The sequence below is a fragment of the Apium graveolens genome, chromosome 2 (genome assembly GCF_009905375.1).
Source record: "Apium graveolens cultivar Ventura chromosome 2, ASM990537v1, whole genome shotgun sequence".
NCBI lineage: Eukaryota > Viridiplantae > Streptophyta > Magnoliopsida > Apiales > Apiaceae > Apium > Apium graveolens.
In genome coordinates this window covers 20,898,725-20,917,129 of record NC_133648.1, presented here as the reverse complement: position 1 = coordinate 20,917,129, position 18,405 = coordinate 20,898,725, and the positions used below count along the sequence as shown (strand labels likewise).

The 18,405-nt window shown below is 34.0% G+C and overlaps 1 protein-coding gene across 1 annotated transcript; it reads right to left on the bottom strand.

Annotated features, from left to right (window-relative positions):
* Positions 1–15,714: 15,714 nt before the first annotated feature.
* On the bottom strand, positions 15,715–17,368 carry LOC141705860 (putative LRR receptor-like serine/threonine-protein kinase At1g07550). The gene is made up of 3 exons (XM_074508733.1): positions 17,172–17,368; positions 16,491–17,040; positions 15,715–16,301 (listed from the first exon to the last, which is right to left on the bottom strand). The coding sequence occupies exons 1-3, from the start codon at positions 17,236–17,238 to the stop codon at positions 15,758–15,760; spliced, it is 1,161 nt and encodes a 386-aa protein (XP_074364834.1). The 5' UTR covers positions 17,239–17,368; the 3' UTR covers positions 15,715–15,757.
* Positions 17,369–18,405: the final 1,037 nt, after the last annotated feature.

Genomic DNA, 18,405 nt, shown 5'->3' with positions numbered 1-18,405 from the left:
AGGTTACAATTAGGGTTGATAAGTATAGAAAAGGAAGCCAGGTTAAGCAAAGGTAAATGTGTGATATTAACATGAATCATACTATCAATTATCCTTCTTTTCATTCCAGAATCACAATCTTTATTATTATAAGAAGGGCAGGGTTACTTGCCTCAAACGATTTTCCTTTTTATCTGAATCGGGTTACCGTCACTTAGAACCTCCTTTCCATTCCTAGTTCGCGTTTCCTCGCTTTCCAAACCTAAAATCAACAATAAACCATAATTAGGGATTCTTATAATCAAACGACGTTTTCCTGACGTCTAAACTTTCTACCTCTTTCATACTAAATAACATACTTATATGCACACACATGTCCTTTATAATCACCTTGCCACATATACACATAATCACATTTATTACGTACTTATACTTAATTCTTTATCGATTTCACTTTTCAATACATCAAACAATTCACTTATAGGCATATGAAGTCACGCAACCACGACTAATAGCATTCTCATATTCAGATACTTAATATTTTAATCTTTAAGCGACCATTATTATCAAATTTTGATTCATACGCCTTTTAGATATTAAACGATTCATTAATAATACGTCTCTGCAGAAAATTCGACATGAAGTATTCGTGTTTAGACTAATCTTATATCCAGTCCAATCAATAACAATCAAATATTAAATTTCCAAATTATTTTCAACACTTTTAATATACACTATAATTAATCGTCTAGCAAATTATCATAACCAAGATCATCTCCCAAAATCAAATGAAAATACTAAATTTTGACTCAATAAAACCTGAAAATTTGCCATTATGACATGTAACTCGATTTTATCACTATCACATACATATACGAACTATATATACCGAATATAATTCAAAATTTGATTCCAAAATCATGAAATCCAATTTAAACAAATCTGAAAAAATCTAACAATCACACATGCAATTTGACAAAGTAACTAAATTTTCGAACTTATTCTCATTGATTATTCACAAAAAACTGAACTAAATTAAACACATTCGAATCTAAAGTTTGAATTAACATGCATGCAGAGATCATTACGAATTTACATTAATTGAATTAAGTAAAATCGGACTTTAGGAATCATCATTTTCCACGTTGGCTCACCGGAAGCTCACCGCCGACAGCGGAAAATCACGGAGGTACCCGTTAATGGTTTCCAGTCAAGGGTTCGCCTTAAAAACTTCACAAACAAACACACAATTCAAAATTCATCATTATTCGAGTTGAAAACTCGAATTAATAGTAAAACCCAAAGTGGGTTTAGAAAGAACCGAGAATTACACACAACCATACACGCATGCATGCACAGTACCATACTTAGGGAATCATAAGGAGCAAGAAACTGGTCTCAAAATGAGATTTGACCGGAAAATCAAGAGAAACGGAGGAGAGAGAGTACCGAGAGTGAATGAGTGATAGATGAGAGGGAGAGTGTTCAAGAGAGAGAAGAGAGACGGGGAGAGAAAGAAAGAAAGGAGGGGAGGGGGAGTATATGTTTAGTTATCCGAGGGAAAAAGGGTAAATTTCCTTTCTAATTTTTTTTCTTATTTTCTTTAATCAAAATGCTGAAAATGAATGAAATAAATATTAGGATCCGGAAAATAGTGAAATAAATATGAAACTTATTTTTAAAATAAAGATCACAAAATTATCTGCTCAGCCATATTTTGAAAATAATTTTTAAGCGAGGGGTTGATTTTCTGCGAATTTCGTAAGATAATCCATAAAATAGGAATAACTTTCATAAAATCATTTTAAAATACCAAAACCTTAAAATAAATTCAACCCTTATTTTTAAAAGTCTCTAGGATTGTTTCAGAGATAATAAAATAAGTTTAATAATTTGAACATACTCTGATTATTTTATAAAAATATTTAAAGATCAAATAACTTTTATTTTTTATTAAATAGCTCATTTAAAAATATTTAAAAATTTCCCAATCACAAATTTGCACACATAAGGGTCAAATAACATATATTCATGTATCTCATTCAATCAAATCTCATATCTGCAATTTTTCTCATTTAAACTTTACTTATAAGTACTTTTCGTAATTACCGATCAATCGATAATTCAAATAATAAGTCAGTTTCACATACTCTTAATCAAATAATCATATAAAAATATAAAACCTTAAAACCTTCTTTCTTCACATATTTATCACATACTCCACTTAAATTCTTTTCTTAATAACATTAACAATTCCACTTTTCATTTACTCAGTTTTTACGAGTCGTTTTCCATCTGACGGCGTGACTGACACTTCGAATCGATTATCAACCACCTTTCATATCTTAAGTCTTGTACTGACACCTAAAACTGAAATAATATATTCTTTAAATTGTTAGGTCACACACACTGTAGAAGGGGGTTGAATACAGTGTATAGTATAATCAAATTGAATTAAGAACACAAGTATGCAACACAGAATAATCTTATTAATAAAACAGTATTATAATGAAACCGTTCTCTCTCAGTGATGAACAAATATCACGAAAGCTGCTAGGGTTATAATGAATAATATTCTCAATTAAGATAACACTTATAGTGTAAACCCTATGCTGTGTTTATATAGACACACAGTTACAAGATAATCTTCTAATTGATATCGAATATGATTCTGTATCCTAAAATATATCAGCTAGTTATCTTTTCTTCCAAGTATTCTATTCTTCATAGAATTCTTCTCCATGCATATCTCTTCTTGTTTTAGTCTTGATCTTCTTTCCTTTCAATCAGCCGCCTTCCTTATCTGAATGTCTTCTTAAGTCCTGATATTATCTCCTGATAAATATCTTCTGATATCTTAAGTTCTGATAACTTAAGTTCTGATATATTAAGTTCTGACTTCAGTATAAGTACTGATTTCCAGTTAAGTCCTGATTTGTCCTGTTAGTTAATATCTGAAAACTAAACACAAATCATTATTAGACATGACATCACAAATATATCTAACAATCTCCCCCAACTTGTAAATTAGCATAATATACAAGTTCAATAGATATTTGATGATGTCAAAAACATTGAGTACAAATGCATATGAGAATTTGACTAGATAACTACAACTCACAGTCCTTGTAGCTTTTACCATCCTTAAAGTCTGATATCAGCTTTAGCCTGTATATACTTCAAAATTTATCAGCTGTAGTTCTTGACTTGGCTTCAGTGTGTGATCTCTTTAATGTCAGGAGTTGTTCTGAGATAGTTCTTCAACAGAGTTCTCTCAACATATTCAAGTTCATTCTGCATCCTCCTTTTTGCATTTTTAAGTTCAACTGTATCTTCACCTGTCTGAAAGATAGCAGCCCTGAGATCATTTATTTTTGCTTTCCTTATCTCCTGATCCAGTCTGATGACATAGGCTTTATCAGACTCTAGATTGAATTCAAGTCCCTTAATACCAAGAAATGTAGTGATTTTGGCGGTATTAGGCTTCATCTCAACTATATCACCATTGTGAGCTCTGTACTTAGGATAAGATGGTCTGTCAGACTTTACAGAGTATAATTTCTTTTGTCTTTCAATATTAGACCTTATGTATATGGCAGCACCATCTGTTGATCTATTCTTCACTTGAAGTAGAAATAGCACATGTTGCAATTCTTCAAAGTACTTCAAACGAATAGCATCCTTTCCTATATGGAATACCCTCCCATCTGTCATGAAATATAACATGATATCTTCTTTTAGCATAGAGTGGTAGACTATTTATACAGACTCCAGTTGATTCAATCTTTCAGGAGTTGTTCCCACTCCTGGTTCACTCAAAGAGGTTGGATCAGAGGTAGTATTATTTACTCTCTTTTCTTCAGAACTACCCAATCCTGATTTGTCTCTAGCTTCCTTTCCTCGAATAACTCTTGCTTTAAAACCACTTGATGTAGTCTTCAAAGGTTGAGTAGATTGTTGAGCTTTAGTAAACCCATGCAGTAGAATTTTTGAAGGTTTAACATGAGCAATGTCAGAGGTTTCCTTTCCTTTATCTTCTGATATCAAGACAACTTGAGCTCTGTCAGAGGTTGCTTGCTTCATTGTCATATCAGAATTTACTAAGTCCTGATCTTGAACAATATGAGCACTGTCAGAGGTTGTTTGAATATTCTTCTTCTTCTTCAAAATCAAACTAGTATCTTCATCAGAATTTACTTGTTCATCCATGGTTGGCTGATAGATTTTTACAGAATCATCAACTTTAGCTTTGCCCTTGAACCTTGGATCTACCTCTATTTGTGATTTGGCTTTGGAATCAAATTTGGTTGCCTCAAAGTTTGTCTTCTTTTTAATCACAATGCCCTTAGGCTTTGGAGGTTTCTTTGCAGTAATAGAAGCTTTAGACTTGGATTTGAAATTTTCTGCTTTAAGTCTGGCTTCTTCTTTCTTCAGACTTTCAAAGTCCATTCCTGGATTGTCTTTGAGAAATAGTCTTTTTGAAATTTCTTCATCCAGCTTCTGTAACTTGGGGTCTTGATAGTAGACTGTTGTTTCCTTCCCCTTAAACTTCAGTGTCTGCATAAACTTCTGTGATTCTTGACTTTCACCCTGTATCAGAACATCAGGCTTAGTCAGAACTTGCTTATCAGAACTTATTCTTTTATCAGCATCAGAGCTTGATCTCTGTGTAGAAGTTCCTGCTTTCCTAGATAAAGAACCTTTGCCTTGACCATGACCTTTACCCCTTTCAGAGTTTCCGTGGTCTTCATTATCATCATCCTTACCCTTCAGTGGTTGATCAGTTTTGCATTTGGACTTAATCACTTTCTCCCTCTTTTTGGCATCATTTGGTAGAAGGAGAGAGACAAGCAATTCCACAGAGTTTTGGATTTCATTGAGTTGATCTTGTTGAGCAGCTTAATTCTTTAAAATATCATATATTTGAGCTTGCTGCTTTTCTTGAGTCTTTTTTATATACCCAATGCGGTCAAAGGCTAGTTTAAAAAACATGTTCTTTTCCAATTTGACATTCATGTCTTGCTGAATCAGTGTTTCTTGAATTTTGTTCACCTTGGCTTGAGTTATTGAGTGTTGACCTTGAAGGTGCCTGATACTCAATTCAGTAACTCTGAGCCGTGCCTTGAAATAATCATTTATCAGCATTTCATCAGCTTTGGCCAGATGCTCAGCAAGAATATTTGCAGTAGGAACAAAATCAACTTTATTCCACTCCTTGATCCATTCTTTTCCTCTTGGAGTTTCACTCCAAGGTACTGGTTCATCCTCTCTAACAAATTTCTTGATTAGATCAGCTTTGCCTAGAACTTGTTGAGGTGCATGTCCTGAAGGACCAGCTGCATCAGCATTTTGATTTGTAGCAGCTTCACCAGTAGTGTCAACATTTACAGCATCAGAACTTACAGAGCTTGCATAATTAGTTTCCTCTGATAAAATGATAGTGTGTGAGGCTATAGGGGTTTCAAAATCATCCTCTAAGTTCTGATCAACATCCAAATTCTGATGCTCACCTAATATCTGATCTTCATCGTCTAGATTCAGAAGAGGTGTTGTTGGAATATCTGCATTGAAATCAGCATCTAAAATTGGTGTTGTTGGAGAAGTATGTTGAAGAATGGTTGGAGCTTCCAAGTTCAGAACCTCAGGCACAACCAAGTTGTGAATATCTATTTCAGCACTTATACCCGGGTCTTCAGCATGTACTTGTTCAATGATAGGAGACACATGAGGTGTATGTACTCTGTCTTGAGCAGTTTCTTCAGCTTGAATTGGTGACAGTGGAGGGGTAGATTCATTAGCTTCAGCAAATTCTGGTTGTGTAGATGGAAGGAATTCAATCACAATTGGCTCCTTTGGGATCAGAGATTCCTGATCCCCTTCCTTAGCTGCTGCTTCCACATCCTCTGAATCTGACTCAGCTATGTCCCTATTAGCTCTTTATTTCTTCAATCTCTTCAAGAGTGGAAAGACTTTGGGAGCTTTATCATCAGAATGTATCTTTCTAAGCCTTTTGAGAGGCCTATAACTCCCAGTTTCCTTTGTTTTCTGAGGAGATACTTCCTCAGCTGCTTCCACATCCTCTGATTCATCTCTCAGAATCATCCTCCTTCTTTTCTGCTGTGACTGAGGTACTATCTTAGTCCTCTTTGCTCTAGAAGAAGAAGGCTGCACTTATCACAGGTTCAGATGCATGAACCCGTGCTTCAATTATTTCCTCAAATCATCAAAATTTATTATTGACCATTATTAAATCAAAACATTCATCACAGGATAAAGTTAAAAACGATGAAGTAAAGATTAACAAATTGCAATTAAAACATGCACAGTCACATAATTTGAGAAACAAAGACCAAATCTTGCAATTTAAAGGAAATTTCATTAATATATCAAATAAGTACATTTCATGAAATTTATCACTTACATGCAAAAATTACAAGATAGTCCTATTCTAAGAATTCTTAACATCAACAGCCTTAGTCCTAGTCTAAGAAGACCTAACGACTAGCTTCTTCTGCTGCTGACGAAGAGCACTGCAAGAAGGATGATCCGTTCTTGCTGACAGAGAGATTCTCTCCTTTCCTTTTCCAGACGATCACAATGGAGATGATAGTCCTTATAAAAGAATAAGAGGTCTATGTGAACCTCTTGTGGAACTGAGTTCCAGATCTCTTCAGGAATGACAGTTACATGCCACTCATGTCGCCAATCATCACAACTCAACTCGATATTGAAAGTATCATAGTTCAGGAGCAAGTTGAAACGAACCATGTTTTTTATGAGTATGTAAAAAGAGTGAGTTTGTGAGAAAATGGAAGATGTAGTGGCTGGAATGAATAGTTGGTTTAAATAGCCAATATAATACCAAAAGAAGCGAGGAGTATCTAACAATTACAAGTAAAAATAATGATACCTCGTCTCCCTAGACCAATGTGTAATAATAAAATTCAGTAAAAGATCTAAAGCCAGAGTTAATGGGCACGGGAAATAAGTAACAATTATTGTGCACATGTAGGTTTTCAAGACATACACGTTAACCACTAACCCATAATGATTATGACTGATTTATCTCACATAAACCAATATTCTGATAAAATATAACCGTTCAAGTATTAACCTAAAAACAAATCAAGGAAATAAATACTGCCACGTAAGCATCAGAACTTGATTTTTATCAGAACTTAAATGTCATCAGAATATGGCTTCTTAACTCAAAAAGTGAATGTTTATTTCTGTAATTCTTCACACAAATACTGATATGGTTTCAACAGAACTTAATCATCAGAACTTCCATCAGAACTTGTCCTCAGAATTTATGCAATTGACACTTAAACTGTTCATCTAAAACAACATGTATCACCACAGTAATTTTCATCATTCATATGGAGTGTAAGTGTGTGCTTTAAGCTAAATATCAAACAAAGAGTAAAGTCTGATTCACTTCAGTACATCTTAGAAATAAGGCATAACTAAGAACTTTGCTTAAAATCTGTCATTAGTCTGAAGTCTACTATAGAATGAGTTCATGCATTAGTCCACCTCAACTGTTTTGTGCCCATTTTATGCATCTTTTAACATTCTTTTTCACAGTGGCTTTTCAGTGTAAGTGAGTCACAACTGCTATCAGAATTTATGCTATTATCAGAGTTTTTCTCCACCAATCAGAGAATGTGAAAAGTCATCAAGAAAATATTATTTTGCTTTTCTAATGCATATTACTTAATACCAGCAATACACTTGGGTCTTCCCTTCCACATACATTTTTCTCTAGATTTCAAAGGAGTACCTGATATTTATTTCTTTTCTTTTCTTTTTCTTTTGATAAGTGAGGCTTATCAGCACTTAGTACATTCATAAGATTTACCAACATCGGAACTTAACAGATAAGAAGCACTATTCTAGTTTTTGACTTAGTAATAAGATACAGAAAGTAAACCTAACCAAGCTCAATATCTGAATTTGCTTGTGTTAAAAGATTTCCACATAAATAATTACTTCAAACATGGGATCTTTAGTATATTAAAGACTACTAGGTCAGCATCTAGCACAGTTATCCTCATTGGATTGAATAGTCACAGAAACATTCATATCACTATCAGAGTTTAGAAATTCACATCAGACAACAATCAGTACTTAAGTAAATTTCAATTTAAGCACATATTACATAAAGATAGTAATATCTGTAAATACTGATCATAAAGTCTGTTGTATGCGAACATAAACTAAGCAAATTTAGAGAAAGAACCTGAAACCATTCCAAGTTTATTTACCAATCTTGTAAAATTAGCTTTACATAGTGGTTTTGTGAAGATATCTGTTAGTTGTTGATCTGTTGGAACAAAATGCAATTCCACTGTACCTTTCATCACATGTTCCCTTATGAAGTGGTACCTAATGCTGATGTGCTTTGTCATAGAGTGTTGAACTGGATTACCTGTCATAGCAATAGCACTTTTATTATCACAGTAAATAGGGATTTTAGAAAACTCTAACCCATAATCCAGTAACTGATTCTTCATCCAAAGAATCTGTGCACAACAGCTTCATGCAGCAATGTACTCTGCCTCTGCAGTTGATGTGAAAATTGACTTTTGTTTCTTGCTAAACCAAGAAACTAATCTGCCTCCAAGAAATTGGCAGCTTCCACTTGTGCTTTTCCTGTCAATTTTGCACCCTGCAAAATCTGCATCTGAGTAATCTATTAGCTTAAAGTCTGATTCCCTAGGATACCACAATCCTAGATCAGCTGTACCCTTAAGGTACTTGAAAATTCTTTTCACAACTGTTAAGTGAGGTTCTCTTGGATCTGCTTGAAATCTTGCACAAAGACAGGTAGCATACATGATATCAGGTCTACTTGCAGTTAGATAGAGTAATGAGCCAATCATACCTCTGTAATCAGTAATATCTACTGATGTACCGGTATCCTTATCCAATTTTGTTGCAGTGGCCATATGAGTGGATGCACTTGAACAGTCTTGCATTCCAAATTTCTTTAACAAGTTTCTGGTATACTTAGATTGACAAATAAAAGTTTCTTCTTCATTCTGCTTGACTTGAAGGCCCAGAAATTAGCTAAGTTCTCCCATCATACTAATTTGATATCTTGACTGCATTAGCTTGGCAAACCTTTTACAAAGTCTGTCATTTGTAGAACCAAAAATGATATCATCAATATATATCTGCACCAAAAGTAAGTCCTTTCAATGGTTGAGATAAAATAAAGTTTTGTCAATAGTCCCTCTATTAAATCCACTTTCCAGAAGAAACTGAGCTAATGTCTCATACCAGGCTCTTGGAGCTTGCTTAAGGCCATAAAGTGCTTTATCAAGTCTGTAGACATGATGAGGAAATTTTGGATCTACAAAACCTGGAGGTTGTTCAACATATACTTCTTTTTCCAATTCTCCATTAAGAAAAGCACTTTTTACATCCATTTGAAAGACTGTAAACTTTTTGTGAGCAGCATAAGCCAAAAATATCCTTATGGCTTCCAATCTAGCAACTGGTGCAAATGTTTCATCATAATCAATTCCCTCATGTTGAGAGTATCCTTTTGCAACCAGCCTTGCTTTATTCCTTGTAATTATGCCATCACTATCAGTTTTGTTTCTGAACACCCATTTTGTACCAACAACTGATCTGTTCTTTGGTCTTGACACTAGAGTCCAGACTTTATTTCTTTCAAATACATTTAACTCTTCCTGCATTGCTTGTACCCAATCAGCATCTTGAAGAGCTTCTTCCACTTTCTTTGGTTCAGCTTGAGAGAGAAAAGAATGATAGAGACATTCATTTGATGTTGTTGTTCTAGTTCTAATACATGCTTCAGGATCTCCAATAATCAAGTCAGGTGTATGTGCTTTAGTCCACTTCCTTGCAGATGGAAGGTGATCTCTAGAACTGGATGCTCCCCCATGATCCATGCTGTCTCTATCAACATTTTCTGATGCTCCCCCTGAAATTATGCTCTCTGAGTTGGATTCTTCAGAATTTGAGTTTCCAGAATTATCAGAACTTGGCCCATCAGAACTTGACGAATCAGAGCTTGAAGAGCCTGTTCTAGGTTCTGACGCTTCTTGAGATGTGGTTGGATCTTCAGTATGCTCCCCCTGCACAAGTGTATTTTTCTTTGGCGTAATCACCACAGTTTCAATAACATCAGAGTTTAACCCATCAGAATTTGCAGTATCAGGATTTATACTATCAGAATTTGCAGAATCAGAATTTAAAACTTTATTCTCAAATCTCAGCTGATCATGATTATTGAAACCTTCGAGTCCAGTAATCTTCTTATCATCAAAAGAGACATTGATAGATTCCATGACAACCCTTGTTCTTAAATTGTAGACTCTGAAGGCTTTTATGGAAAGTGGATATCCAACAAAAATTCCTTCATAAGCTTTTAAATCAAATTTGGATAGCTGTTCAGGGTGAGTCTTAAGAACAAAATACTTGCATCCAAATACATTAAGGTACTTCATATTTGGTTTCTTTTTCTTCACCATCTCATATGGTGTCTTTCCATGCTTGTTGATAAGTGTTGCATTCTGAGTAAAACAAGCAGTTTGCACAGCTTCAGCCCAAAAGTAGGTTGGTACTTTGCTTCATCAAGCAAAGTTCGCGCAGCTTCAATAAGAGTTCTATTCTTTCTTTCAACAACTCCATTTTGCTGTGGAGTTCCAAGAGCAGAAAATTCCTGCTTTATTCCATGATCTTTCTAGAACCCTTCTATAATCATATTCTTGAACTCAGTGCCATTATCACTTCTTATGATTTTCACAGAGTCTTTGGCCAACTTATCCAGTTGTTTGACATGATCAATCAAGATAGATGCAGTTTCACTTTTTGTGTGCAAGAAATACACTCATGTGTATCTGGTAAACTCATCTACTATGACCATAGCATATTTCTTCTTTGCAATAGACATGACATTTACTGGACCAAATAGATCAACATGTAGTAGGTGATAAGGCTCAAGAATTGAAGATTCAGTCTTGCTCTTGAATGAAGATTTTCTTTATTTTGCCTTTTGACATGAATCACAAAGGCCATCAGGAGCAAATACTGATTTTGGCAGTCCTCTCACAAGATCTTTCTTGACTAGTTCATTTATATTGTTGAAATTTAAATGAGAGAGTTTCTTGTGCCAATCCCAGCTTTCCTCAATTGATGCTCTGCTTAATAGACAGACTGCAGAACCATCAGAACTTGTTGAAAGCTTGGCTTTATAAATGTTACCATGCCTGTATCCCTTCAGAATAACTTTGCCTGTAGATTTGCTTACAACTTCACAGTATTCTTCAAAGAAATCCACATGATAACCTCTATCACAGATTTGACTAACACTCAGCAGATTGTGTTTAAGTCCTGTGACCAGAGCTACTTTTTTAATGATGACATTCCCAAGATTGATATTGGCATATCCCAGAGTTTTTCCCATGTTGCCATCTCCATAAGAAACTCCTGGGTCAGCTTTCTCCACAAAGTCTGATAGCAGGGCTTTATTTCCAGTCATATGTCCTGAACATCCACTGTCCAGAACTAGGATGTTTTTTCTGTTGCCCTGCAATCACAGAGACCACTAATGATTAGTTTTAAGGACCCAAACTTGCTTGGATCCTTTGGCCTTATTAAGTTTGTTAATATTTGCAGCGGATTTAACATCAGAGTTTATGTCAACATTTTTCTTATCAGATTTTACAGTATAAGACTTTGCATCAGAACTTACACTAGAAGGAACAATGCTAACTTTCTTTAAAGAAGGTTTTATTTGATAATAATCATAGTACAAACTATGATATTCCTTACAAGTATAAATGGAATGCCATAAACTACCACAATGAAAATAAGGATTTTGTGGCTTAAATCTAACAGACTGACTCTTAACTCCTGACTTAGAAGGTAAGGAGTTTATATTCTTATTCTTCCTGCAAAAAGAAGTCAGATGGTTAGAATTTCCACAATTATAGCATTTCTTTCTAGGAGCATTAGGAACATGCATATAATTATTGCTTTTATTCACACCTTCCTTTCCATTCCTATTTTTCCTAGGTGGCTTTACCTTGTTTACATTCTTAATCTCTTTCAGCTTATACTTAAGCTGCTTCTTTGTCATTAAGCCTATGTTGACTTCAGTTGGCTTATCCTGTTTTGATTTATCAGAAGTTGACTCTGCCTTAACTTCTGTCTCAGTATCTTTCATCTTTTCAGAATCAGACTTTACAGTTTTAGCTACAAACTTAACAGGATTTACCTTTGGCTTAACAGTTTGTTTAACAACAATTGGCTTAATTTGTTCAGTTCATGTTTCACTTTTATTATCTCCATAACCTAAGCCCTCTTTCCAGTTTCCACTACTTAGTAAATTCTAAGTTGTTCTACCAGAGTTAGTCCAAGTCCTGATAATCTCTCTTTCCTTTTCTAACTCAGTTTTTAGAGATTGATTCAATTTTAACAATTCATCTCTAACATAAAAAACATCATCTCTTTCTTTCTGAGTTTGATGGAACATAACTAACTTCTTTTCTAAATAGTCATTCCTTTTCTTAAAAGCCAGATTTTCAGAAGTTAACCTATCACATGTTAAAGTCTGATCTCTATAGCTAATGAACATGGTTTTAAGATAAGATCTCAACTCAATTAATATCATCAGTATGAAAAGCATAAGTTGTTTGAGGTACCTTTAACTCAGCAGTATCAGAACTGCTATCAGCATTTGCCATCAAGGCATCGTTCACCTCATCTTCAAAATCTGAAGTCTCTGTCCAGCTTTTCTTCTTTGTGATAAGTGCCTTGCCTTTGTCACCTTTTTCTTTCTTGCAATCAGGAGATATGTGGTATTTCTCATCACAATTGTAGCATTTAACATTTGATTAATCTCCCTTGTCAGACTTTCCTGCTTTGCCTTCAAATTTTCTGAATCCCTTCTTATTAGAACTTCCACTTTTCCTGGAAAAATTCTTTCCCAATCTGAATTTCCTGTAGGCTATCTTTGTGATACCCTTAACCATAAGAGCACACAATCTAATCATCTCTTCATCAGCATCCATCTCATATAGACTTTCAGTTTCTGAATCCTCATCATTATCAAAACTTGATGACTCAGTATCAGACTTTGTGATGAGAGCCTTTCCTTTTCCTTTCTTTGAGATAACCACTTTGGGGGATTCCTCCCCAGCCTTAAGAACAACTGTTCTTGACTTTCTCCCATGCCTCTTGCTTCTTTGATCCATCTCAAGTTCATGAGTTTTGAGCGTACCATAAATTTTATCAAGAGTAGTTTCATCAAGAGCATAGTTGTCTCTTATAGTAGTTGCCTTCAAATCCCAACTTTCAGGAAGAGTTAAAAGGAATTTAAGATTGGTATCTTCAAGATCATATTCCTTATCCACCAGTGACAGATCATTCAAGAGTTTGACAAATCTGTCATATAAACCAGTTAATGACTCATCAGGTTTTGAGTCAAAGTGCTCATATTCTTGAGTGAGTATAGTCCTCCTGTTCTTCTTAATTGCATCAGTTCCCTGGCATCTTGTCTCCAAGGCATCTCATATCTCCTTTGCAGTCTTGCAGTTAATTACCCTGTTTGACATGACATTATCAATGGCACTATGCAGCAAATGCCTTATCTTTGCATCCTTGGCAATAGATGAGATATCTTCAGTTGTATATTCACTTTTCTCCTTTGGTACAGTCATTGCTGGCTGATCTGCAACTATAACAGAGAGCTTGGTTGGCTTATGTGGTCCTTCATTCATTCTGTCAAAGTATTCTAGATTTGTAGCTTCCGGAAACATAGTCATCCTCACTTTTCATATATGATACTCAGAAGGTTTCAGTATGGGAACCCTAATAGTCTCATATCGATTATGGATTTGATTCTTTGGAGTTTCTTCAGTTTTGGAGGGCTTGGTTGGAGTTTTCTCTTCTTCAGACATGATTGTTTTGGATCTTTACTATATATGTGTTAACAGATTAGCTCTGATACCACTTGTTAGGTCACACACACTGTAGAAGGGGGTTGAATACAATGTATAGTACAATCAAATCGAATTAAGAACACAATTATGAAACACATAATAATCTTATTAATATAACAGTATTACAATGAAACCGTTCTCTCTCAGTGATGAACAAATATCACGAGAGCTGCTAGGGTTACAAGGAATAATATTCTCGATTAAGATAACACTTATAGTGTAAACCCTATACTGTGTTTATATAGACATACAGTTACAAGATAATCTTCTAATTGATATCGAATATGATTCTGTATCATAAAATATATCAACTAGTTATCTTTTCTTCCAAATATTTTATTCTTCATAGAATTCTTTTCCATGCATATCTCTTTTTGTTTTAGTCTTGATCTTCTTTCCTTTCAATCAGCCGCCTTCCTTATCTGAATGTCTTCTTAAGTCCTGATATTATCTCCTGATAAATATCTTCTGATATCTTAAGTTCTGATAACTTAAGTTCTGATATATTAAGTTCTGACTTCAGTATAAGTACTGATTTCCAGTTAAGTTCTGGTTTGTCCTGTTAGTTAAGATTTGAAAACTAAACACAAATCATTATTAGACATGACATCACACATATATCTAACATAAATGTTTCTTCACTAATTTACATAAATTACACATAATCCACATAATTTATATTTTATTCACATAATATAATTTACGAAAATCATGGTCGTTAAAATTAATGCTTTTTATGTAAAGTTCATGCATTGACCATATCATTATGCAACAAAATTCGCTTTATTTTATAATATTAATGTGTTATATTTACTTATAGGTCAGATTTAAAGTTTTATCTTATTTGTAATATTAATTAGGATTATGCAATATAATTTGCTTACCATTGCATGTGCAAAATATTGTGTTTATATATTATATTTTAAAAATATTTTTAAATATACACAAACATGCAAAAAATATTTATTTGAATTTAGATCTCGAGAGTCAAATTAAATTTTATGCAGCACAATTTGCCGCATATTATAATTTCTATTCTAAAAATTGGTCATTCCTTTAGCAAGGGGCAGGGGAGCGTACACGTTCTCTTATTATATAAAGGAAATTGATAAATAATTTTCATATTTTTTGTTGTGATCATTTTCATATTTACTATTTATTTATAAATATTTTATCGAAAATTTGTTTAAATTAACCATTATTGAAAGAAAAAGAGCAAGGTTGTACTTCTTAAAATTTACTTTTTATCTTAATTTTGAAGATAGGCATCCAAATAAATTATGTCTAACAGATTTTTTGTAGCTAACATGAACAAAGTTTTGAAAAAAGTAAATTAAAAAGTAAATTATAAAGTGACAGTTAAATGTTACCCATTTTAATATTTTGGTGATCGGAATTTCAAGTTTTTATTATAATGCCCGAATATTAATTTAATTTTCAAAAATATGTCTAAATACCTTTTTAAAAATAAATAATATTTTATTGAGAAAAAGTGAAATTAGCCATCACTTTGAAATATAAAAATAATATTTAGTCACAATATTCAAGTTTGAAATTCACATGGCCATGCAAGATTAAGTTAGGTTACAAGTTCGGAGTTTACTCTTTTAAAAATAATAGCATTCCCTGACAATAAAAGAAAATTAAAATAAAATATAAGAAGCCTTGCCTTGAGAGTTGAGTACACGGTGTTTTTGTAATTTGAAAGAAGCTTTTGTTATGATGTTTGTGTATGCAATTCAAATTTAAACCCCTTATTGAAAATACAACTAAGGAAGCAAGCAAAATTGTTTACCCCCTCATGCTACAAAGAAAAGCATGAAAAGTATGATCATGGAACACGAATACTGACGTGCTGCAGCAGATTTATTACTATCCCATTTTGTGAACACCTCCATTGCGGCTATCGTTGGCGGAAAGCTGGAGTCATCAGAAGGCAGCCAGTCAGGTGACACTGTTATATTAATGGTTGGTCCTGATACCATCACAGGGTACTTGGTTACTACTGCGGTCTTGCCGAAATGTGATGACATTTCCACCTTCCCTTGATCCTCATTGTTGATTTCCATTCTTATTGTTACAGTTTCGTTAGTAATATCAGAGAAGCTCCCTAGATTTGTTATGTACAAAACAATGTAAGCTGATTGCGGGGTCAGTTGTGGAAGATCAGTGATCAAGCTGATTGGATTGGATGCATTAAACTTAATGGCATCATTCATTACAGAACTAGGAGGGTGATTCTCTGGCGTGGGATCAGAATTAGAAATACCAGAAACACTAGCGTAGGATGTAACTCCCCCGCTCCATATCCGGTTGTATATTTCATCATTGAACCCGTTGTACCTGATATAAATATACCAAGTGCAAGACAAAAATGCCTATAAGCTCTCACACTGACCGTCAAACCATACAATAGTCTACTAGGGATCATTTACTACTAAAGAACTAGAACTTCAATTGAGTAACTTAAGATTGATGTTATGTCAAAACTAAAATGTGATAAGAAATAATTACTGAAAGAACTTGATGTACCTGACTTCTGATCCACCAAGATTGATCCTAGTGACAAGATTGTAGGTGGCGTTCGTGTCCATCTTCGGATACAATTCATCATATATGTTCATCATTTCTATTGAGTTAATAATTGGAACCCCTCCATCTTTAATTTGAACTAAGCAAATCTTGAAGACCCCTGATCCTTTGTTTTGATATATGATTTCCTCGTAAAATGGTTCACCACCATTTTTTGACGTGTTAACAGTTGTCCATTTCTTGTTGTTGATGAAGAGATTGAATGCTGGAGGTTTAGAGAGACCATCATAGTTACCGTAATAGAACCCTGCCCTGATTATATATCGAAGCCTTTGTGTCATAATAGGCACATTGTAACAATTCTCTTCTGATTTTCCAGGGAATGCCCGAAGGGTGTTAAGTTCATCCCTGGCTGTTTTGTTACGAACTAGTTCATTTATACCGCTTTTAGTGTAATCTGCATCGGCATCCCATACTAGTAGGTTGTCACCGATGTTAATTATTTCATCATTGCCACAATCAATAGCACTCCAATTGGTTGTATCTGCATCTGCAAAAGTTCAAATGTATGTGACAATATGTTATATTAACACATTACCTAAATCTTAAGGTTTTACTAGAGATCTTAAAACTTTAACAACATTTATATAAAAGAAAATAGAACAGCAAGCTGAAACTTACCTTGGGAAGAAGATGAAAGCAATTGCAAGGCAAAGAATGCAAAAAACATCCACATAGCTTTCTTCATTGCTAACCACTAAGCCCGAGCTAATTAAAGAGATCAACGGATGAAAGCTGTAGTGTTAAGGAAATGAGGCTTAAGGCTCTAATTTATAGTGGGATGAAATAAAACTTTAAAGCTAATTAGAAGACGCAAACTCGTTTCTAATGCACATGTTCTTGGTATTCATCGACCACTTAATGTATTTCTAGCCTGGAACAATGAAAAAGAAGGCTAATGAAGTATCCAAGAAATTCAGTTAAGAGTTTTGAATAGAACATTAAAGCGCGAATATTGTCTTTACTGGTTTGTAAGAAGAGATGCTGCCGAATAACCACTCCAAAATAAAACAGCATACAGTGTGCATTCAAATATACTACTAAAAGGAAATCAACTCGTAAGTTTCAGTATCCTTGCATATAAAAGTTGAGTTTTTGTAGCCAATCAGAATACAGAGAATTTCAATCAGAATACAGAAAATTCCCGCGAATTATGTAGAGCACTGTTTAATTTTAAGTAATATGCTAATCTACTACTAAAACGTCCTAAACTGTTTTATTATTTTCAGTAATTTTTATACCAAAAAAAACAATTTGCAATTTCATATTTTGAAATTAACATTTAAAAAACCAAGTTTGAGTTTTTTGTAGTCAATCAGAAGGTAAAAAATTCCGGTCAATCAGAAGGAGCAAATGTGGAGTACTCACGTAATCTAATACTACATCAGTCTAAACTATTTTATTATTTTCAACTACTTTTATACCAAAAAAATATTTTGCAACTTTATATTTTGAAGTTAACATTTAAAAAATCCTCGTATAAAGGCTGAGTTTATGCAAAAAAAATTTTGACAAATGCAGAAAATTTTCATTAAATTGAATATAATACAGCCGAGATAAACCCCCAACTGTCGATACAACCAGGTGATAAAATAAATAACATACTAAAATCAATTAGATGATTTGTTTTCTGATCATTTAACACATAGATTTTAAAAATTCTTGAATCTAAAAACGAAATCAAAGACATCTCAGGCGATTCAAATTGCACCAGCATCTCTAAAGATAGCAACATCGCACTTGACCATATCACGTAAAAACTATGGTTAGCTCAATGTTCAGAAACAACAATCGCATAAAATGAGATTGGAGAAGCGGCACCCCAGCTATCTACATGCCGGACACCAGCTATAGA

What these genes read in the sequence shown, in the direction of transcription:
- LOC141705860 (XM_074508733.1), bottom strand. Translation starts at nt 17,238, where the DNA reads ATGAAGAAAGCTATGTGGATGTTTTTTGCATTCTTTGCCTTGCAATTG. An exon ending in GCTTTCATCTTCTTCCCAAG is followed by an intron (nt 17,041 to 17,171) that starts GTAAGTTTCAGC and finishes GAACTTTTGCAG; the next exon opens with ATGCAGATACAACCAATTGG. An exon ending in CTTGGTGGATCAGAAGTCAG is followed by an intron (nt 16,302 to 16,490) that starts GTACATCAAGTT and finishes TATTTATATCAG; the next exon opens with GTACAACGGGTTCAATGATG.